The 23,497-nt window shown below is 31.7% G+C and overlaps 1 protein-coding gene and 1 long non-coding RNA gene across 4 annotated transcripts in view; one reads left to right on the forward strand and one right to left on the reverse strand.

Annotated features, from left to right (window-relative positions):
• Window positions 1-23,165, forward strand: part of LOC143078729 (uncharacterized) — a 41,852-nt gene extending 18,687 nt beyond the window's left edge. For 2 of the 3 annotated variants that reach the window (XM_076253675.1, XM_076253676.1), the window contains exons 3-19: window positions 6,346-6,595; window positions 8,715-8,884; window positions 10,133-10,300; window positions 10,769-10,983; window positions 11,816-11,866; window positions 12,593-12,688; window positions 14,241-14,305; window positions 15,238-15,360; window positions 16,323-16,464; window positions 16,939-17,098; window positions 17,369-17,550; window positions 17,857-17,975; window positions 18,253-18,402; window positions 18,988-19,129; window positions 19,631-19,873; window positions 20,702-20,864; window positions 21,338-23,165. In XM_076253675.1, the coding sequence (XP_076109790.1) occupies window positions 6,346-6,595; window positions 8,715-8,884; window positions 10,133-10,300; window positions 10,769-10,983; window positions 11,816-11,866; window positions 12,593-12,688; window positions 14,241-14,305; window positions 15,238-15,360; window positions 16,323-16,464; window positions 16,939-17,098; window positions 17,369-17,550; window positions 17,857-17,975; window positions 18,253-18,402; window positions 18,988-19,129; window positions 19,631-19,873; window positions 20,702-20,864; window positions 21,338-22,647 (3,749 nt within the window). In that variant the 3' untranslated portion in view covers window positions 22,648-23,165. Of the gene's footprint in view, window positions 1-589; window positions 1,252-6,345; window positions 6,596-8,714; window positions 8,885-10,132; window positions 10,301-10,768; window positions 10,984-11,815; window positions 11,867-12,592; window positions 12,689-14,240; window positions 14,306-15,237; window positions 15,361-16,322; window positions 16,465-16,938; window positions 17,099-17,368; window positions 17,551-17,856; window positions 17,976-18,252; window positions 18,403-18,987; window positions 19,130-19,630; window positions 19,874-20,701; window positions 20,865-21,337 lie in introns of those variants that run through there. The other variant, XM_076253677.1, reaches the window with a different exon arrangement.
• LOC143078730 (uncharacterized) lies at window positions 7,108-7,618 on the reverse strand. Its single transcript, XR_012979251.1, has 2 exons — window positions 7,559-7,618; window positions 7,108-7,397 (listed from the first exon to the last, which is right to left on the reverse strand). It is a non-coding gene; the product is annotated as an uncharacterized LOC143078730 (long non-coding RNA).
• Window positions 23,166-23,497: the final 332 nt, after the last annotated feature.

Here is a 23,497-nt window from a genome sequence, read left to right on the forward strand (position 1 = left end):
TAGTATTTAAAATTTGAAGACATTTCTTAACCATTTCTCCAGAAATTAAATATTATGAGGAGGAATGCACTTGGATTTTGAAAGCAATTTAAACATTATTTATAGCCCCAACTAATTTAACAATAAACCTCAGATAAGACATAATTCTTAACCAAGCTGTATTAGAACTTACATTTTATAACATGTTCAATATATATCTATTTGTTTGTTAGTCTCGATTCTAAATAGAGTATTGACAGATTTTACACTGATTTCCCCGAAAGTTTTCCGATTGTGTATACGCTGCTAAAGAGTTTGTTAGTCTCGATTCTAAATAGAGTATTGACAGATTTTACACTGATTTCCTCGAAAGTCTTCCGATTTTGTATACGCTGCCAAAAAATCCAATTCATCACAAACAATTTCTTCTAAGGGTTAGGTATTGATTAAACATTACCAATACCGTAGAGAGACCAAAAATATTACATTCTCTCTTTCATGAATATATGTCTGGCTATCGAAATCTGTAAAAATGACAGTTTCAATTTATATTTTGTAATTGAGGCTCATTGACCACTATCTGTGGCTTTTGTAGTCATGAGTTTGTATAGATGTAGTATATTTTATGGAGACAGCTGTGCACTGTGATTGAAATATCAACTGATCATCGTATGAAGCCTACACACATTCAAGTGAAATAATTTCCATTGGAAAAATGTGAATGATTGTGATTTAGAAGTTTATAAAGGAAATTTTCCGTGCATTTTGGATAATAATTGCCTTTTTGTGTCTAAAATTTGTTCATTTGTGGAAATACAACTGTATTCTTTCAGAAAACACGGTTTATCTATCTTATTGAAATTAATCCTTTCCTTGTAGTTATGTAAAACTTAGATTTAACAATTCATTATTCGTTTTGTGGATACTGCAGTTTAAGTAATGTATTGATTTTAGATTTTGTTTTTGACAAAAGAGCCATGATGTTGCCTGTTATTCATTTGAGTGGAATATTATTTACACAATAGCTGGATTTAAATTTTTGTCAGTCTGACGTAAAATATTGAAGAAATTAATAAAACTGGTCGAATGTTTCAATACCTTGTCTCTCTATGATTTGGAGTTTTACATCGACTTGGTGGGGCGCCAGACAGCCGCAAAAAGAAGAAATGGCGTGGAGAAACCCCACAGATAGGGATGAGGCTATATCCCTTCAGGAGTTTGACATTGATGATAGTAGATGTCCATTACTCTATCAAGCTTCTAGTGAGAACAGTAGGCATTTTTTAAGTATTTATTTGATGAAAGTGATATTTATATCAGTTTGTTTGTCCAAGATAGGTAAATATTTGGCAGAATTGGCTACTTTTATGATGTTTGTATCCAAGATTCGCATAAGGGGATTAAAAATTAAAAAAGAATATGGGAAAATTAGAACAAAGCTTGTTTTCCCCACATATATGAGAAATTGAATATGTTTTTAATATGAATTTGTTGTTTTAAAATGTAAATTCCATGTATTTTTTTTCATTTGAGAAGTAAAAATTAAATGTTTTTACAACTCTGCGATATATATGGCCTTTAATATTGTATAGACTCCAGCCTATTATTGAAATGTATTTTGACCATAAAGTGTCTTTTGTTTATTTGCATAGTTAGGTTTCTGTCTCATTGATGTATACCCCAAATCTCTGTTCTCATTGATGTATACCTCAAATCTGTTCTCATTGATGTATACCCCAAATCTCTGTTCTCATTGATGTATACCCCAAATCTCTGTTCACATTGATGTATACCCCAAATCTCTGTTCACATTGATGTATACCCCAAATCTCTGTTCACATTGATGTATACCCCAAATCTCTGTTCACATTGATGTATACCCCAAATCTCTGTTCACATTCATACAATTAGTACAGGAAACTGCTGTGCTCAGTGTGGCATTTGGATCTTATAGATTTTTTTTTCTTTTTCAAAATTTATTATAAAAAATATATTCTAAAATTTAAAATGATTATAAATGTAGTTCAGTCATCATTTAAAACATAAATAGCAGGATTAAATTGTGTTAATATGAATACAAATAGAACAAGTTTACTCCCACCATTCAATTGTGTGTTGATGTTGATCTCTAACGTGTTGTTGTCTCTATCTTGGTGGAAGTGTAACTGTTAACGTCTTTGGTTAATGCCTTGGAATTGTTTATAATGATATTTTTTTTAACCATTTAGAGCTTATACTTTTATTGTGGCACATTATTTAAACAGTTACCAAACGGCACATTATCAATACATAAAGATATCCATGATGAACAAACGTTTGGTCTTAGATGCCTTATTTTTTATAGTTGCTATTGGCTTATAAGGCGAGATTTAAAGAATGTCTGTTTCCCCTCCCCCGAGTCTACCTTTTGCAAACAGACCAGGAAGGCAGGTTCTTTTTTTTTTCTTTATAATTGCATATCATAGCATGGTTACATGAATGATTTGACTTATCCAATCAAGGCCACTTATCAGTTGTTTGTGCTCAATTTGAGTGTATTTATTTAGATTATTAATTCATGTACATTTGGTTTTAAGCACCTTCCAAAAATGGAAACAAATTATTTTCGAGAAAAAAAAATATTTCCATTTTTTTTATGGAATAGAATTTTTTGACCCGGGGGCTTATTTTTCACACACGTGGGGGGAGGGGAAACAAACATATTTTTAATTTTTGCCTAATTAGCTGTCAGTAACTGTGAGTACTTTCAGATCTGTACTTGGTGTCTGTTTGTTATTGGGATATAGGGTACCCAGCCAACTATGTCCTCTCTGTGTTTTAGTTATTATGTATTTCTGTTTGTATCCATCTGATGAGTTAAGCCTCTTTCAACTGATTTTAATAGTTAATTCTTATGCTGTACTGTTACAACACTGTCTCTGGTTAGAGGGAGGGTTGGGATCCCGCTAACATGTTTAACCCCACCTCATTCTGTATGTGCCTGTCCCAAGTCAGGAGCCTGTAATTCAGTGGTTGTCGTTTGTTGATGTGTTACCTATTTGATTTTTCGTTCATTTTCATACGCCCGTAAAAAATTTGACAGGACGTATTATGGTATACAAATGTCCGTCTGTTTGGCATAAACATGTCAGACCGTAACTTGAGAATGACTTATCCAAATTTCATGAAACTTTACAAAGTTGTTTCTTATGATGGTCAAACGATCTAAATACTTTTTGAGTTTTTTAAATAAAACAGGGGTGATTATGATTAAAACTTTACACACTCCTTAGCTATATTAATCTAAAGATCTGTATATTTTTGGTTTTGATTCAAAATTTTATTTTAGAGTTACTGAGTTTTTTGAAAAAAAAAGGGTTTTTTCACATGTTGCGCCGTATGTCAGAAACTATTTATGATTATTGCATAAAAATTCACACACAAGACGACAGGCATATCATGCGCTCATGGCGCAGCTGTTTATTTGGTACATAAATTAGGCTGTTAGTTTTTCTTGTTTGAATTGTTTTACATTAGTCATTTTAGGGCCTTTCAAACCTGACTATACAATATGGGCTTTGCTCATTATGAAGGCTGTACGGTGACCTATAGTTGTTAATTTCTGTGTCATTTGGTCTCTAGTGGAGCGTTATCTCATTAGTAATCAGACCACATCTTTTCATAGATTCATGCCATTGAGTAGCATTTATCAAAAACATTTTGATGCCTTTCATTATTTGATTGCTGTGTCGGAAACATTTACTCTAATTATATTCCTATTCATATGGATGTCAGAGTTTTATATATTATACAGTTCTATGTTCCCTTTGTACCAGTATTCTTCAGATATTAAAAATTTCATTGTCACACTAAGTGTATCAAACAAAGTTGATCAATTTATAATTGATTATCATACATTTATATAGCACTGGCAAGGAAAGTTCATTCATTAATAAATAATTGAATTGTTCAATGATGGTCTGTAGCTTTATAGAATTCTTGACTGAAGTATCTTATGAAAAATCTGTATCTAGAAAGTAGGAAATTAAAGTTCCAATGTACATGCTTTATCAGAAAGGATGGGATTATAACATATGGGTAATATAAGACAACTCATCTCAGCTAGGATGGAAAAGGTTCAGATGAAAAAATGAGTTTTTGTGATATTTAAAGAATGACATATTTTAATTCTGTCTATAAAGAAATAATACAAAATATGGTGCAGTGACACTGAATAAAAAGTGTGCACCACATTTTTGACATTATTTCGATTTGACAGAAAAAAATATTGGTCATTCCTTATAATTTAATTTTGAATTCTATTATAAAGGAGTAAATCATGATAAAACGTTGATGACATTACAGTCACATGATAAGACACCTACTTAGAGAAATCCCCTAAATGAAATAACTGAACACAAATAAATAGATTTAGTATCATTAATTGACTGAAATGGAATTTTTTTACTAAAGCTGAACTCTAGTTGTTAGAGGTGGATTTAGGGGGGGCAGGCTGCCCCCCCCCCCCTTTTTGGGAAAAAATTGGTTGCTTATATAGGGAATCATGGAAGCGTAACTGGAGCGGGCCCCCTCTTAGGCAGTCAGTGGGTCCCCACTTATGAAAATTTCTAGATCCGCCAGTGGTTGTGATGCAATGAAGAGCATCTCTTGGAACATACTTACTTTACTTATCCTCTTCATCCCAAGTGGGACATAAGGCCACAACAAACTGCCTCCACTTCTCTCTGTCCTTAGCCATGTACTGGGCTTGGCCCCAGGTGTATCCCATTGCTTCTAATTCTGCTGTTACAGTTCTTCGCCAGGTGATTCTAGGCCTCCCTGGTTTTCTTTTTCCTGGTGGTGTCCAATATAAAGCTGTTTTAGGTGTGCGGTGTTGTGGCATTCTCAGTACATGAACATAGAATCAATTTACTCACATCAGATACATCATATCTCTAATAAATAGTTAATGTTGTCTTCTTATTTATGTGTATCAGATTCAATTATAGTCTAATTTTAAAATAGTTGATATTGTCTTCTTATCTATGTGTATTAGATTCAATTATACTATAATTTGACTGATTTGAATTCTAGAGTCTACTCTCATTGTCGTGGGACACAAACCAGTAGAATTTACTACTTATGGTTGAGAGCTATGTGTAACATTTTTGTCTTTACTTAGGGATCTTACTGTTTAGGAATTTGTTATGGATGGCAGCAGGCCTATGGTTTGCGGGTCGATTTGGGCCAAGGCACCGTGTTGAAGACCATATCCTTGACCTGTAATGTTTGCTTTTACAAATTAAGACTTAGATGGAGAGTTGTCTCTTTGACACTCCAGGGGTTTCATTACCTTTCATGTTAACTGGTACTTTCCATGTTTCTAGGTGGTACTTTTCAATTTATTCCATGAATATCTTATATAAAAATTCCTACATTCAGGCGGTACTTGTCAATAGCATAGGAGGGTAAAAGTACCGGGTACTGCCTTCTTATTAATGGGCAGACACTCATACCACATCTTCTTATATCTATCTTTATTTAATCTGTAATGAATTTATTCACAACTTTTCTAGACTTTAGAGCTTCATCAGATACACAGTTAGGAGACTTAAGTTTAGATGCTTTTTCACCCTAAGAATTTTTTTGGTACGTTGATGTCTAGAATGTCCTTGACCGTTATGTTTATACTCTATTTCAGCTTTTCTTCATATCTGTGTAGAGATTTGTGTTTAACAGATTTCATATCATTTTATTTGTCTTCTACAATGATCAAGTCATAAGTTTTTATTTTTTCTTCAACTTCTTTCCCCAAAAAGTAAAATCACAAAAATACTGAACTCCAAGAAAAATCCATACGGAAAGTCTGTAATCAAATGGCAAAATCAAAAGCTCAAACACACATGCCTGCCAACTTTTCAAAATGCCCATGGGGGTTTTACATGCAGGATGGCTCTTATAGTCCTAAAAACCCTTCAAGGGCCTTCAAATGTATTTTAATGTTTTCATACTTTTAAAAGCCTATAGCCATTGTAAAATTAACTGTTTTGTTCAAAATTGTAGACAAAATTGCTCTTTCAACATTTTCATTTGGGAGCTTTCAGGGGGGAGGGGGGAACCCCTGCAAATAGTGACAGTTGGCAGGTATGAACACATCAAATGAATGGAAAACAAAAGTCATATTCCTAACTTGGTACAGGCATTTTTGTTTGTAGAAAATGGTGGATTGAACCTGGTTTTTAAAAAGGTTTACTTATGTGTCTTGCATACACAGTGTATCAGCATGATCAGTATGAGATAGTTTATAATTTTGGATGATACATTTCTCCTGAATTGAGAACAAATGGTATTTTTAATCAACTAATATATGTATGAAAAAAACTTCAGATATCCATACAAACCATGGAATACAGTTCACCAGTGATGATTTGGGACAGAAACAATCCAATGATTGGGACAGCTTCCCCTCGGAGGGACGATTACCAGCCCCTCCCACCCCAGGACTACTGAGCATCAATGGCTATGATAGACACGGCCATCCTCCACCCAGTCCAGGGTTACTCAGTATTAATTCTGTATGGAGTGAACTTGGGAAAATCAGCTCAAGAAGATCTTCATATACTGAATCTAATGAAAGGTATAATTGAGATAACTGGGAGTAAAGCGAGAAAATTGTCCACATGTAGACATTTATGCCAGAATACATGACAGGACTGACACTAATTTAAATAGGTTGGGTGGGGCATCTTAATTAAAATCCATAAACTTGTTTAGTAATTTGTCCAAATGAAGTTTTTATCATGCTTTATTAAAAAATATAATAAAAGAATGGGTCACTGGACTTTTTTTTTACGCTACAGGTTGTGCAAAATTGTCAGATTTTGTATATATGATGCATGGAAAATCCAATTTTGTGTGATATATAGAAAACTAAATGATAGAATATTAAGATGTAATGTGAAAAGATAGCTCTTACAGATAAGAAAAAGAAAAAATGGGGTCTCCAAACTTGGTTTCATGCTTTGTATTAAGAATAGGTAAATTCACAACACTTTCTATTCTAAAAATAACTTTATGATAGTTTCCCCACCCCCTACTCACTGAGTTATCTCCCCTTATTTGGCAAATTTGAAATAAAATTTAATCAAACATTAATATTTTGTTTTATAGAAATTACAGCCGTAAATATGATAAAACACATAATTTTCTATATTTACATCAAAAGTCTGGCACATGAGTTACAAACTACTCCCAAAATTTGCACATTTCATCACAGATTTAGACCAACTATTATCTGCTACTTCAAAATCCAAAATGGAGGAAGACATCAGAGCTACGTTAGTAATAGCCGACTGTGCAAGGGCTGTATAGCCAGTTCAGGTCGTTAAAAATGTCTATCTTTATTGCCACCTTTATGTCATTTAAGTCTTTAGAAGAATCTATTAAACAGATAAACCAGTAAATCTAAGTTACTTAATCAAAACAATATAGATCTATAATCATACTATTAAGATTATAATATTGAAAATTAATGTAGTAATATAGTAATAATGTTCCTATTCAGTTATGCACAGAGAAAATAATTTATATAATAGCTTACCATAAATATTAATGGACTATTGGGGAAAACCACAGAGAAGTATATACAGTGAATATTTTTGTCACAGATGTTATTGATTCCCAGGGAAATAAGCATCAGGCCAGTAATTGATATGTCTTATAAAACAATGTAATTTCACTTTTATTACATTTATATTTAAATGAATGCTAGGTTTTTATGCATTTTTCGTTAACTGCTTTTAAATTGAAGAGAACATTTTGAGATTTGAATTGACAGAAATACAATTTAGATTTGACATTGAGGTTTGAAATTACTGTTTTTCTTCATTTTTTTGGGTCATTATTATTTTTCTTCTGATTTCGTAGGTTATTACTTATTTTTATATATTGGTTGTTACACCAATATTAGCTTCTTTTAATGATCAGATTATGTGTTTTCAACCACACACACACACACACACTGAAACCTCACTAAAATATTGATTGTGTGTTAAAGGTTAAGTCAGACATAGAAATGGACTTTATTGCCACTAAAATTTATATTATAGATTGTAAGTGCATTGCTCTTATAACAGAGCCAATAGGGAAATTTTCTATTTATAATCATTGTTTAATAATATGATAGATGTCCTTAGATGGCATATATTATTCAGATCTACAATAAGATAGAGCCTCACAGCACATATTCTTTGATATATATTTGTATTTATACAAACATGACAGGAATATTACTTAAAAGGACCTTAATAAAAGTTCCTCATTTTGTATAGATGAAATATGGAACTAGAGGCAATTCTTGATTCCAACTGGTCAGTATTTAAATGTCTTTCTTTAAAAATACAAATGCCAAAAGTATTTTAAACTTTGCAATTCCTATATCTAATATAATGTTTTTTTACTTGTGACAGCTTTTAGTTCTTGTTGCAGCCTTTGGATAATCACATTTTCATCTTCTTGTCTGACTGCAAGGCTAGTTTGATCCAAACTGCATGTATGAATTAATGTATGGAAGGGTTTTTGAAAATATTCCCTTTAAAAAAATGGAAGGACATTCTGCTAAATTACTGTGCTAGTTTTTGTGCCTGCTAATAATATTATACTTGAACTTTGCAAAGCTCATTTTAGATGGGGGTTAATGTCCAACCTCACGATAATTTTATTATTTCAGATTTATATGATATTTCTATTTTATATAGCTCCTTTAGAAGTGGATCTCTGTCCAACCTGAGCAGTAGTCTTAGTGAACATCTACATAACTTGGTCAGAGCTTTTTCTAGTCGGACAGAAAGGGTCAAGGCCAGTACAGTAATTCCACCTTCACCTTCAGATACACCAGAGTATGATGCTAATTCAGATGCCTTATCAGGTATATTTAATCTATTAAACTTTTGCATAAAATACCTCCGACCCAGGGAGAGCTGTTTAGCAGGTCAAGGTTGATGAAAACTTTCGTCATCATAAAATACTTGAGCTTGAGTCTTTTAGCAAAACTAGCTTCAACCTCTCCCAAAACCTTCTTGTTTTTATATCTCAAAAACTACAATAAGCAAGATCATTAAAGACTAAAATGCAATTTTAAATTTTGCGATATTGGGGAAAATCCGGTTTGTCAGAAAAAAATTTCAAAATGCAAGTTTGAATTATTGCGATAATAACCCTGTTGCATCTTTCGCAAAAATAAAACATCAAAATAAATTCTGAATTTACAGTATTTAACACTGTGATATCCAGTAAGAACACAATCTTTACACAAGATTTTGTTGAACGTGTAAGTAACCATGACATTGAAACTGAGGTAAAAAAGCCTTTTAGGGCTTTAAATGAATTTTGATTAAAGGTTGTTTTGGATTTTAACCATTGATCCTTCACTTTGTAAAAAATGTCAAGCATAAAAATTAAGAATTTACTACTTTTATTGAGTAAAAAGCAGGTAATTATACCCCTGCTCCCAAAAGGGGGATACTGTTTAACCTTGTCTGCCCTTCCCATTAAATTTTGTTACTTTTTTCCCAAAGAAGTATAAACAATAGTTTCCTGAAAATATTTTTCCAGCTTCATGTCATCATGCTATACTGTGTAAAGGGGCTTCAGATCCATTGCTAATCAACTTTCTGTTTACCGAATGTTTATATATTTTTCTAATGCATACTAGCCATTTATGTAATTTTTATGGAATTTTTCTATATAACTGCATTTAACTGCTTCCTGAAAATGGCTATTAGGCTTCATGTGAACCTGCTTTACCATGTAATGTGCTCTTAGATTCATTTTACTTCAACTTCCTGTTTATTAAATACTTAAAACATGGGTATCATTAGTGATCAACAGCTCACAGGTCAACAGCTCACAGACCAACAGCTCACAGGTCTACAGCTCACAGATCAACAGCTCACAGATCAACAGCTCACAGGTCTACCTGCTAAAATATGAAGATTATTTCCATTTAATCAGTGATTTCCTGGACAAAGATGTCAAAACTTTCATAAATAGTCATACAAAAGTCAATGAATATGACTAAAGGTTAATTAATTAAACATTCTTTTGAGCAAATAAGCAAAAAAAAATGATGTTTTTATGGACCATCAGATTTAACAGGTAATGTTTATATTTTCAGCAATCTCCAACTTTGAAGAGCCACCACAAAGAACACATAGGATTGATTCGTTCATTCCGGGTCACAAGCCTACTCCTACAGGAGAACCTGAGGAAGAACATCACCTGTTCAGGTGTTGTAGATCAACCAGATTTACCTGTAAACTTCCAAAGGTGTTCGAAGCACAAAGTAAGTAGTTTTATCTGATTCTTTTTATACTTAAATCTGCAGCTTTTGATAATGCAATTTTCCATACAGAACACCAAATTCAGTTTTCCATTATCAACTGTTTAGAAAGAAATCCAGCAAAAAAATATCATTCACCTACAAATTATATAGAAAGTGACAATAATGGTCAACTTGGATAAATAATCAGTATTAAGAAAATTTTGCACAATTACTATTTTATATTGGTTTTGTTGTAAAAGATATAGTTTGTATAGAATGCATCTTTGAAATAAATACAAGGGGAGATAATTATATAATAAAAAAAAATATAAAATCAAAAATAATAAATATTTATTTTCTTACATAAACTTACATTTTATGACGGAAGGTTATTCATTGTATTTGCGTATATCACATTTTTAAACAAAATTGATGAGGTAAAAAAATACAAAGACTTCTGTATTTTTGTATACATGTTTCTTGTTTTAGGTAAAATTTACATGGGGTGGTTATTTTTAGTAACCTGTACTTTTATGTACAATGCCTATTCCATTCCACTAAGAGCATCATTCCAAACAAGATATATGGACGACAAGAACAAACTGTATTGGTTATTAGCAGACTATACAGCTGATGTTATTTATTTATTGGATATTTTAGTGTTCAAACCGAGGCTGACCTATTTAGTCAGCGGATTGAATGAGGTAAATTTGCAATTAGTTTGTTTAATATGTCGATGAAGATTATAGATTGTTAAATGTATAAAAGTGCAAATTAATTTGTATTTAAAAAGGAAGCTGTATATATGATAGCAAAGGCTGTTTTATTCCAATTGATTGTATACCATACAAAAATGATTTCCCAAATTAAGTGCAAGTAGTTGAGCTTCTGTAATAAACTTTATCATGTACTTATAAAAAAATACAGAAATTATTGAGAGCCAGATTTACATAGATCAGTTTGAACATAAAACCCCAATTCATTTAAACTGCCTTGTTTAATTTAAATAAATGAATTTGAGAATAGTATGGTTTGTCTTAATACACAAATATCCAATACATCTACTAGATTCATTATTCTTCCTAATTTCTTGACATTACCACATACATAGTATTGGAGGATAATCACATTGAAGATGGATATTTGTATTTCAATTGAGTTTTTTCTTCTCCAATATGTTATTGATGCTCAATAGATATCTAATTGTTTGAATAGTTTATTTCTTTTTTTTTCATTTTTGCGCCTGTCCCAAGTCAGGAGCCTCTTGCCTTTGTTAGTCTTGTATTATTTTAACTTTTAGTTTCTTGTGTACAATTTGGAGTTTAGTATGGGGTTCATTATCACTGAACCAGTATATATTTGTTTAGGGGCCAGCTGAAGGACACTTCCGGGTGCGAGAATTTCTTGTTGCATTGAAGACCTGTTGGTGACCTTCTGCTGTTGTCTGCTCTATGGTCGGGTTGTTGTCTCTTTGGCACATTCCCCATTTCCATTCTCAATTTTATCTTTTAATAGTTTTTTTTAATGCTTTTGTAGACTGATGTTAAAAAAACAAGAAAACATTACATGAAGAAGAGTATATTCAAGGTAATCAATATAGGAGATTTTATTATAAAAGACACATAATGTGGATAAAGGAGATTTTATTATAAAAGACACATAATGTGGATTCAGTATATTTTGTGGATACCAACATTTATGGATTAAAGAAAACATGGACACTTGATTTTGTGGTTCTGCCAAACCTATCAAAAATTTATATTTTATTGAACATTTGAGGTCCTGTTATAGCCATGAAATCCACAAAAAATTATATCCCATGAATAAAAATGAATTCACAGTACTCAAAAATGTAAACTATTTTACATTCTGTCTATAGATTCTAACAGGATATCATTTTTATTACAAAAAAATGTTTTACTAAATAATGATTTCTAACATCATTTGATCTTTTTAATGGCATATTTTATAAGAATCCTGCATTTTTATACTAACAAGACATTGTGTCTGATGGAATTTGTACAAAATCAGTGTCTGTATTCTTATACATAGAAATAAGAAAATATAGTATTAAATTGACAATGAAACGATTCTCCACCAGAGACAGAATGACACAGAAGATAACAGCTATAGGTCACTCAACAATAAGCAAAACCTTGCTTGATGAACTTTATAAGTGCAAGGATATAGGCAATCACCTCTATCTGGTAAATGGTGTCATAAAGGCGCGCATAATTGAAGAACTTTTCTGGTGAAGGACATAACTTGAAAGTTGTCTATTTTATTGCTTACTGTAATATGTTTTCCTTCCAGTTTGATTGCTTGTCATTGATGCCATTAGACATATTTTACTTGGTGACTGGTATACATGGAACATCTACGCTACTGAGACTTCCAAGATTGATGAAGGTAAACAGTTCACAACATGATATAACTTAGTGAGGAGCTATGTCACATATATTCACTGAGTTTCCGTCAGTCACATGTCCAGTGTCCTTGACCTCATTTTCATGGTTCAGTGACCACTTGAAAAAAAAAGTTCAAAATTTTTGTAATGTTGAATTCTCTCTTATTATAAGTAATAGGATAACTATATTTGGTATGTGCGTACCTTGCAAGGTCCTCATGCCCGTCAGACAGTTTTCACTTGACCTCGACCTCATTTCATGGATCAGTGAACAAGGTTAAGTTTTGGTGGTCAAGTCCATATCTCAGATACTATAAGAAATAGGGCTAGTATATTTGGTGTATGGAAGGACTGGAAGGTGTACATGTCCAACTGGCAGGTGTCATCTGACCCTGACCTTATTTTCATGGTTCAGTGGTTATAGTAAAGTTTTTGTATTTTGGTCTGTTTTTCTCATACTTTATGCAATAGGTCTACTATATTTGTTGTATGGAATGGTTGTAAGGTGTACATGTCTAGCGGGCAGATGTCATCTGACCTTGACCTCATTTTCATGGTTCAGTGGTCAAAGTTAAGATTTTAAGTTTTGGTCTTTTTATCTAATATTATATGCCAAAGGTTTTTATTTGACCATGACCTCAAATGCACGGTTCATTGCACAGTGTTAAGTTTTTGTGTTTTGGTCTATTTTTCTTAAACTATAAGTAATAGGTCAACTATATTTGTTGTATGGAAGCTTTGTTAACTGTACATGTCTGCCTGGCATGGTTCATCTGACCTTGACCTCATTTTCATGGTTCATTGGTCTTTGTTTAGCTATCTTGGTTAATGTTAAGTTTATGTGACAGTTGTAATCAAGCTTTATACTTAGGACTATCAACATAATATCAATGATTAGTGTAGAAGGCGAAACATTTCAGTGTGTGCACTCTTGTTATTAATGTGATTAATATGACTGTGTGAGTATTGCAATAATAAGAACTCACATTCTGAGGTGGGAGGTTAATGTTTTTACCATTCTGAGTTGGGAGGTTAATGTTTTTACCATTCTGAGGTGGGAGGTTAATGTTTTTACCATTCTGAGGTGGGAGGTTAATGTTTTTACCATTCTGAGTTGGGAGGTTAATGTTTTTACCATTCTGAGTTGGGAGGTTAATGTTTTTACCATTCTGAGTTGGGAGGTTAATGTTTTTACCATTCTGAGGTGGGAGGAAAATGTTTTTACCATTCTGAGGTGGGAGGTTAATGTTTTTACCATTCTGAGGTGGGAGGTTAATGTTTTTACCATTCTGAGGTGGGAGGTTAATGTTTTTACCATTCTGAGTTGGGAGGTTAATGTTTTTACCATTCTGAGTTGGGAGGTTAATGTTTTTACCATTCTGAGGTGGGAGGTTAATGTTTTTACCATTCTGAGTTGGGAGGTTAATGTTTTTACCATTCTGAGTTGGGAGGTTAATGTTTTTACCATTCAGAGTTGGGAGGTTAATGTTTTTACCATAAGTGTTTTTGGCCTAGGAGGCATTGATTCACATATGTATAAACATTTTTTTTCAGATTCAGACATTTTGGGAATTTTACCAGAGATGTGATCAGGCTGTCAGATCAGCACATATTTTAAGGTATGTAAATATAAACATTACTTGTATACATTTCAATTTTATCCAAAGATAAAAAAAATTAATTTCTATCATTGCTTTGAATTTAAATAGTTTATATAGTTTTTTGCAACATATTAGGCATATTGATTTGTATTGGAAAAAAATCAACAGGTTAATCATTAATACTATGTAAATAAATGTTGGGTAAATGTCAAGACAGCATTCCAATGACACAATCCAAAGATATCCTGAGGGGTGTATGTCAATATTTCAGCTGAAGTAAGATTTCCAATTTTTAATGCGTTAACTTTAATATTATAGGCTTAGATTGATAATAATAAAAAAAATGATTATTTGATAAGTTCAAATTGAAGATGAAATCATTTTCTCTAAATATAGAAAAATAAGCCTGATTAAGATCCTATACCTTTGAAGTTTTGATATTGAGTATTGATGAAAATATTTAATACATTCCATATTCTTTTAACACAATAATATTTTCCAAAATAAGTTTTCCTAATTCCCCTAAAAATATCTGAGCCATTTTAAGAGTGATCATAATATATTATATCCCTTCAAACCTTAGACAATGCTTACAAAATATTTATTACAACAAAATGTTGACTGCTGTACCCCTATTTTGACATTTTACCTATTATGTCTGTTTGATTTGTTCACATTTTGTTGTTAATATAATATAATTTGATGTGAGTGTCATACAAGTGAGAGGTTTAGCTAGCTATTAAACCAGGTTTAATCCACCATTTTCTACATAAGAAAATGCTTGTACCAAGTCAGGAATAAGACACTTGTTATCCATTCGTTTGATGTGTTTGAGCTTTTGATTTTTGCCATTTCATTAGAGACTTTCTTTTCTGAATTTTCCTCTGAGTTCAGTATTTTTGTGATTTTACTTTTTAAAAAGTTAACATGAGAAATGATTTTATTGCCAGAATTTTGAAGACAATGACCTACATGGTGTTCCTGATCCATATAGAGACTTGTGGGTACTATTCAGTGTCTCTGTATGAAGGGTTCGATAAAAATGATTGGGTCTACAATGGGAAAGGAAATGCGTAAGTTATACAGGATGTAAAAAAAAACAGAACCAAACAAAAACCACATTATTGGTCATAATTCTTTTCTTGCACTTTTCAGACGTAATGAAATTAATTATGAATATAAAAAGTTCTTTGTTGAAGAACATCCACAAAGAAAAAATAAGAGACTTTTACACATATTTTAACCAATTAAAAATCATGAAAATTTACAACTTTGGTATAACTTTGCATTCAAAAACCTGAAGTGAAATGGGTATATTCAGAAAGGTTCAAAGAAAAACTGTCCATACCAGTTATACCATTTAAAAATAGAGAATAGTATATGTATATCACAATATAATTACATTAGATGTATGTTTCATTATAATACGTTATTCTGATTGGCTTACTACAATCTTGCGTTATTTCTTAATCAACTTCATTGCACAATAAAATTTATCTTTCATGATGTTATGAGGTCCCACAATAAAGTGCACACGTGAATTAAATAAAAACTTGATAAAAATCGTGTTTTTATGATCCCAGCTAAATAATGTTATTATATGTATTGAATGCTTCTTTTTGTAACTTCATAAGGTTGTAAAAGCGTTGACCGTGCACACATTTTTAGAATGAAGCATACAAAATGTACTGCGGTCAATGCTTTTTCACCTCAATAAAGTTGCAAAAAGAAGCATTCAATTCTTAAATGAAGAAAAGTTTTGTCATAGAAATAATTCACATTACATAAAAATCAAACTGTAAACGAAAACGAAGTACCAGTGAATAAATGTACAACTAAAACATAATGTAAGTATTCAAATTGTTTGATAATCAGATCTTACATTGAATTTTAAAACTTAACATGATATTTTAGTTTGAAATTATATGTCAAAATTGTTATGGAAATAGAAAAATGCAGAAAATTTTGATTAGCTTGACATTTCAAATCTCACTATTAAGTAGTGGCATTTAAGAATGATAACTTTAATCCACAGATATATCAGGTGTTTTTATTTGGCTACCAAGACAGCAACCTCCATAGGAAAGATAAACAAACCACAGAATGAATTGGAGTATGTGTTTATGACAGTTTACTGGTTGTCAGGTGTCTTTGTGTTTGCTTTACTGGTTGGACAAGTGAGTATACTAACTTTTAATCCTGGAGTCATTTCATAAAACTGTGAAACCTAGAATGCAATAGTTTAAGATTTAATGATATTCCAAACATTGAAGATTTAGCCTGGATTCATTTACTCATCTCTTCTTACCATCTTTTAGAGGGCTACATTTGTGGCTGATTAGTCCTTCGCCAATAAAGACTGGTCAAAGGGAAAGCACAATAGTGTTGTAAGTGGTATTAAACACCAATCAATAAGTCAGTCAATCTTGACACTATCTCTTGAGCAGTATCACAAACTACAAAGTGGTGGTCAGATCAATATTATCTATACACATACATAGTTTCCAAAAGACTTCTGAAATGATTTTATTTTGCCAGTAGTATATTAAGTGATCTCTACTGTGATGTCAATTCTTCAATGTACAGGCATCATTGTTTTATATTTAGATTTGAAATGATGCTTTTTAAAGGATTTTGTATTTGTTGTTTAGATACGTGACATAGTAGAGTCAGCACAGAGGGTGAAGACAATGTATGATAAAAGGATGGAAACAGCTTTGAGATATGTTAAAAATCTTAACCTACCCAAAGAAATGAGAGAAAAAGTTAGGGTCTGGTTTCTGTACAACTGGCAACAACAAAAAGTTTTAGGTTAGATACTGGTTTATATTTTGTTAAATTATTTATATTTTGAGCATAGTATAGATGCAGAGAAGTTTTAAATTATTGCTAAATATTAAGATATGTCTTATCTTATCTAAAGGCATAATGTTTTACTCAACAAGTTTCTTCCAAGTTAAATTTCCAAAGCACACATATTAAAATCAAGGGGAGATAATTAAGATTAAAAAGACTGTATTACAATATTCAATAGTGAACACATCAGATTATATGCACTGATTAAAAACTTCTATTTTTCAGATGAAAAGGCATTAATGGACACATTGCCTACAAAGTTGAGGACAGATTTAGCTATTCATGTACACTTTAACACGTTAAGTAAAGTGAAACTGTTTCAGGACTGTGACAAGTCTTTACTGTTTAACCTGGTACTGAAACTAAAACCAATGTTATACCTGCCTGGAGAATATGTGTGTAGAAAGGTATGTACTTGTGACAAGTCTTTACTGTTTAACATGGTACTGAAACTAAAACCTATGTTATACCTGCCTGGAGAATATGTGTGTAGAAAGGTATGTACTTGTGACAAGTCTTTACTGTTTAACCTGGTGTTGAAATTTCCAAGAAGAGAGGGGGGAGGGTATTTGGACTCAACTTTAACATCACAATTCAAACAGAACGTTGACTTTAACAGTGCTTATTTGTTTTCAAACAGGGGTTCATATGAAAATAGATAGATTTTAAAACTTGCTAGTTAGAACGCCTGACATATTTATTATGTTTTGTAGGGTGAAGTAGGGAAGGAAATGTATATAGTAAGTCAAGGATTAGTAGAAGTTGTTGGTGGACTGGACAATTCAATGGTGTTTGCAACCTTAAAAAATGGTTCAGTGTTTGGTGAAATCAGGTACATTTTATTGTATGAAATATTTGACTGTGTACTTCAGCTACTGTCTAAGTAAATCTTTAAAATAAAGTACTTTTGAACTTTAAGGGTTAAGATCATTCCAACCATATGTCCCCATTCAAAATAATTGATCGTCTTGAAAAATCCCTGAACCTATCACTCCCTATTGGATTTGAAGATGAGACAGCAAACCATCAGCACAACAAATTTTTTTCTGTCTAAAACATTTGACAATATTTTGATCTATAATGATCTCTTTTGATTGGCTTACTTTCAGTTTGTTATCAGTAGGGACAGAGGGTAACAGAAGAACAGCTGATGTTAGGGTGAAGGGATTCACTAATTTGTTTATGCTGAGTAAAGCTGACTTTGAGTCGGCAATGAGTGAGTTTCCTGCAGCACATACAATGTTAAAGAAAAGAGCTAGGTGTGTATATCCAGGGCTATAGTTCTACATAAAATAGTTTTTTAGTTTTTTTATGTTCCAGGTTATTGCAAGAATAAAGATGAGAAGGATCTTATATTGGGATGTCTTTATTTTGGTGGTTATTTGGGATTTATTTTCATGGAAATTTTAGAGTTAATCCTTATCAGGACTCTGGAATTAATGATTATTTTTTTAGGAACAGGGAAAGAATGATTTCTTTTAATTTAGGGAATTTGAGATGATACTCCTCCTTCTGCCCCTAGAGAATGCTGGTAAATCTTGTGCTCATAGGGAATAATTTTTGACTACAACATAAGTATATGAAGAGAGAAATATAAACCAAATGAACTGATCCAATTTTTAGACATTCTTAAAATAGGAAAGTGACAAATGTTGCAGTTTTTAAACCAGCCTAAATAATAGGTATTTATAATATAGAATGATTTTTTTACTGTACCTTAAGTGAATTGAAACCGAGTGCAAAGTGATCATACAATAATTAAATGATGTAGTTTTTTGCATTGTAAGATTCTGAAACAAAATCTGTATATGGCCTCCAATATATTTTTCATTTCATAATTTCAGAAAACTATTAAGACAAAATGCTAAGATGACTAAGAAGGAAAGTGAAAGTTCTCTTTGTGGAAGTAAAGTGGATGTTGAAGAAATTATACACCAACCCAAGGAAAGGAAAAAAACACCAAAGTTACTACAGACGGTTATGCAGGTAAGACCAACATACATGTGGAAGCCCTGTAGCAATTTTTATTGTCTTTAATACTGAACAACTTTGAGTTAAAATGTGATACTGTGGGTTCATTATTATTCGTTGGATACTAATTTTCATGAATTTCGTAGGTACAGGGGAACCACGAATTTAAATGTTCCAACAAATTACAAATTTTCAAAAGGAATGTATGCAGACTTTACCAAAATCATGAATTTAAATATCCACGAATATGCTAGATTTTCTCAATCCAAGAAATTGGTACCCACGAAAATAAATGAATCCACAATAATCAATATTATTTTTCAATTATTCAAAATGTTGTTTCAGTAATAAAGCAAGAATCCTTACTTATATTTTTATTTAAAATTCAAAATTACCAATATTCTTATTTGAGAGTATAATAATTTGAATTTATTTTATTATTTATCATATGGCACTATGGAATATTCATATATACTTTAAACTCCTTGATAACTGTTTAATTTTATTTACATGTAGGTGATGAATCCGGCAGCTCAAGTCATAAAGAAATTAGGATCTTCCTCTGAAGAGATTCAAGGTCCTCAAGGGGAGATAACTAATTCTGAGCATGTAAACTCAAATGAAATTACAAAATCAGATGACAACAGCTATAGTGATAATAACAACATACTAAATGTAGATGTAAATATAAATTCTGATGATAATCAAATGGTTGAAGTGAAGAAAAACAGCTTGCAGGAAGATTCAGTGTCAAAGAAGGTTGGTTGATATGGTAATTTAAGAAACAATTCTTCTACAGATCATAAGTTAAAAATATCCCTGATGCAATGGTAAAAACAAATGGAATCAAAAGGACTGTAAATATAAGAAACAAATATTAAGTTCAAGAATTCTTCTACAAAGTAGAAGTGAAAAGATGCTCGATTCAATAATAACCACGAATGCAATAGGAAGAACTGTCTGGAGAAAATTACCAAATATATATACCTGTAGTCCCATAGTCTTGAAAGCAAAAAAAACAATTTAGAATATTGAAAAAAATAAAGGATGTGGGTGGGAATATTTAGTCATTTTCTAAAAAATATGAAAGCAGAATGAATAAAACTGCAACAAAAACATTAAAAAATAACAACTACACAAGTCATGTCATGTAATGATTTCATCTTAAAACGATGCTAATAGGGAAATAAATACATATCAAGAACCCATAGTGGCAAAGAATAATTTGGTTGACCAATCAAAAACCCATAGTGGGAAAGAATAATTTGGTTGACCAATCAAAAACCCATAGTGGAAAAGGACAATTTGAATGACCAATCAAAAACCTATAGTGGGAAAGGACAATTTGAATGACCCCCAATCAAAAACCCATAGTGGGAAAGGACAATTTGAATGACCAATCAAAAACCCATAGTGGAAAAGCATAATTTGAATGATCAATCAAAAATCCGTTGTGGGAAAGGACAATTTGATTGACCAATAAAAAAAACAAAGTGGGAAAGGACTTTAAAATAGCAATTACAAGTTTTTAGACATACAAACACATGATAAACAAAGCAATTTACATGGTTTACTATTCTCTTTCAGGAGGAAAGTAAATCATTAACTGCACAAGAGGTTGAGGATTTTTATGATGAAATACTAAGAGCTACAGAAGGTAATCCTAAAACATTTGATGAGGCTGTACTGGGCAATAAAAATCCTCTAAACAGAGATGGAACAGCCCACACAGACGACAGTGTTGATTCAGGTATTTATAAATACAATGTGTTTTCGATAAATTTGCACCTGCTCTAGACTTTTCTCAAAATAAATGCTAGGTCAGTTGAAGGTGCCAGAGAATCTAATAAAACAATTCTAATCATTTGTAGAATTTCATGGCAATCAAATGAATGTTTGTTAATTGTGTGTAAAATGTTAAATTATGCAAGTCTTTCCTATGTAAAAACAATTCAAAGTTATAAGAAAAAAAAATAGTTGAGTTATTTCCCTTAGTTGATTTCCCCAATCTGTAACCTACAAGTGGCATAATCTTTCAGACAATCACACAAAAAATGCAAAGATCTAAAAGAAATGTTGACCTGCAGTGGTGTTAGAACTAATAAATTGGTGAAAAAATAGATATGATTTTATATGTTGGTCGAAAATATGTCCAATGGATCATATTTTAAATCATTAAAAAAAAAAATCCAGTTTCAATCTATATTTTTTTCTTTTTTCCAGGTGTGCATGTGACCAAAGCAGCAAGTCCTACAAGTAGTGACAAAACTATTAGCAAGAAGGCTAGTAAAGAATCATTCTTCACGGTATCGACAGAAGATACTGACAATCAAAAAGGAAAAGTAGGATTGTTGGCGGAATTCTTTGAAGATGATATACATAATGATCTCACTAATAATGGAAATGAAACTAAATATGAAATGGATAACTGTGCAGCAGAAAAACAAATTCATAAAGAGGCTCATAAAATTGTTGTGAAACCAGTAAAAAATGAATCGGTAAAGAAACAGGGATCTGTTGTTATGAACAGGAAACCATGGAACTCACCAGTAAAGAAAATCACCTTTGCTGATACCGCTTCAAATGTGTTGAATCTAAAAACCACAAAAGACTCAAAACATAATTCTCCAAAGAAAGTTGAAAAATCTGATAAACAAACTGGATTATTAATTAAACCTGGATCAAAAAAGCCTACGTTAATGGGCATGAAATCGGGAAGGAAAATAACTCCTGAAATTCGTATTGACAGTGACCATATTACAAAACCACATGTAAAGAAGAAAACTGAGAAAAAGTCACCTTCTAAAAGCATTACTTTGAAGAATTCTAGCATACTTTCACATAAACCGTTAAATGATGCTACAAAAAACACTGAGGAAAAGGATTCAGGTTTCGGCACAAAATGTGATGACACTTCTGAAAACAAATCTGATTCTATTGCAGACACTGATAGTCAGCTTGAAAAAAATATATTTGACATTTTAGATTCTGATGAAAAAGCAGATGGTGATAAATATGAAAGAACTGAAAGTAGGAATAAAAAACAAAGTTTTGAAAAAGAAAATAATAATCATGAAATCAAAAAACAAAATGAGATTGAACAGAAAACTTACCTTAACCAAAACTATAAACATCGCATTTCAAAGATTGAAACTTCTATCAGTAGTCTGTCGAGTGAGATAGAAAAGGCAGATGCACTATTGAGAGATCTATGCTCTGATGACGATGATGATTTGATACAATATGAACGAAAAGATGAACTAAGTCAATCTCAAGGGAACACAAAACCACAAGGCAAAATAAACGTTGTGGAGGCTAAAGAACCTGATACTGTCGCCTTTACTATACCTGCCAAAAACCAGATAACATGTTCGGTGGAAGTTCATCGGGAAAAATCATTGACCCCCCTGGACATGAGGGGTGATATAATTACTCCTATTTCTTTAACTGAATGGATTGAAAATGCTAATGAATCACTGAGGAAAAGAAAAGAGAGTTCAACTTCTAGTATTTTTCATGAAACTGGAGTTTGAAATTATTCCTACTTATTACATGTTAAACAATTTGTTTTTAAAGTATAATTTTAGTCAACAAGATGCAACAGAGATCTTTATAATTTGTACTTATGCCTAAAATTTGTACATAGAGATATTTTTATCTGCCCTTCCGAAAAAAATAAGGATATAAACTTTCCTAACTTACTTTTTGTATTTTGAGCATGTTTCCTTTTAAGCTCTACATCACTGTCATTTATACTTAGTGATAAAAGAAGAGTAAACAAAGTCTTCTTTGCCTTGAATGTCCTGGGATAGTTATTACCACTGTTATGAATAGGATATCTGCTTTTCATAACAACTACTTTAAAATAGAGGGAACTGTTGATGATTTCAATATATTGTCTAGGAAGTTATGATAGCATGTAATATTTGTTAATTCTGTTATTTGGTTTAACTATCTGGTACTTTATCTTATGCCCTCAACATGGAAAATATTTCAAACCGTAATGTTTTAACAATATTTTTTATACCATACTGTTTTTTACAATCTGAATATTTAAGTCCGATTATATTTAAAACCAATATCTTATTTTGTACCATGAATTTTATTTTTGTTTTATTTATGAATTTTACATAAAATCTTATCTAGTCAATGGAGGTTTTTATACCTATAGTTTGTTGTTTAATAAGTACTTAAGTTATTGATTTGTTTGTGATATAATTTTTTATTGTTAATTATATTTTTATATGTCATGTGCAATATTGTTTTCCTACACATACGTTATATCTTGTCACTCCAGTGCAATATTTACATCAATTTTTTCACTGGCTTTTATTGCCATAATTTTGTATTGTTTCAGTGATCTCTCCCATTATAGAAGTTACC

Source organism: Mytilus galloprovincialis, chromosome 6, assembly GCF_965363235.1.
Source record: "Mytilus galloprovincialis chromosome 6, xbMytGall1.hap1.1, whole genome shotgun sequence".
Taxonomy (NCBI): Eukaryota; Metazoa; Mollusca; class Bivalvia; order Mytilida; family Mytilidae; genus Mytilus; species Mytilus galloprovincialis.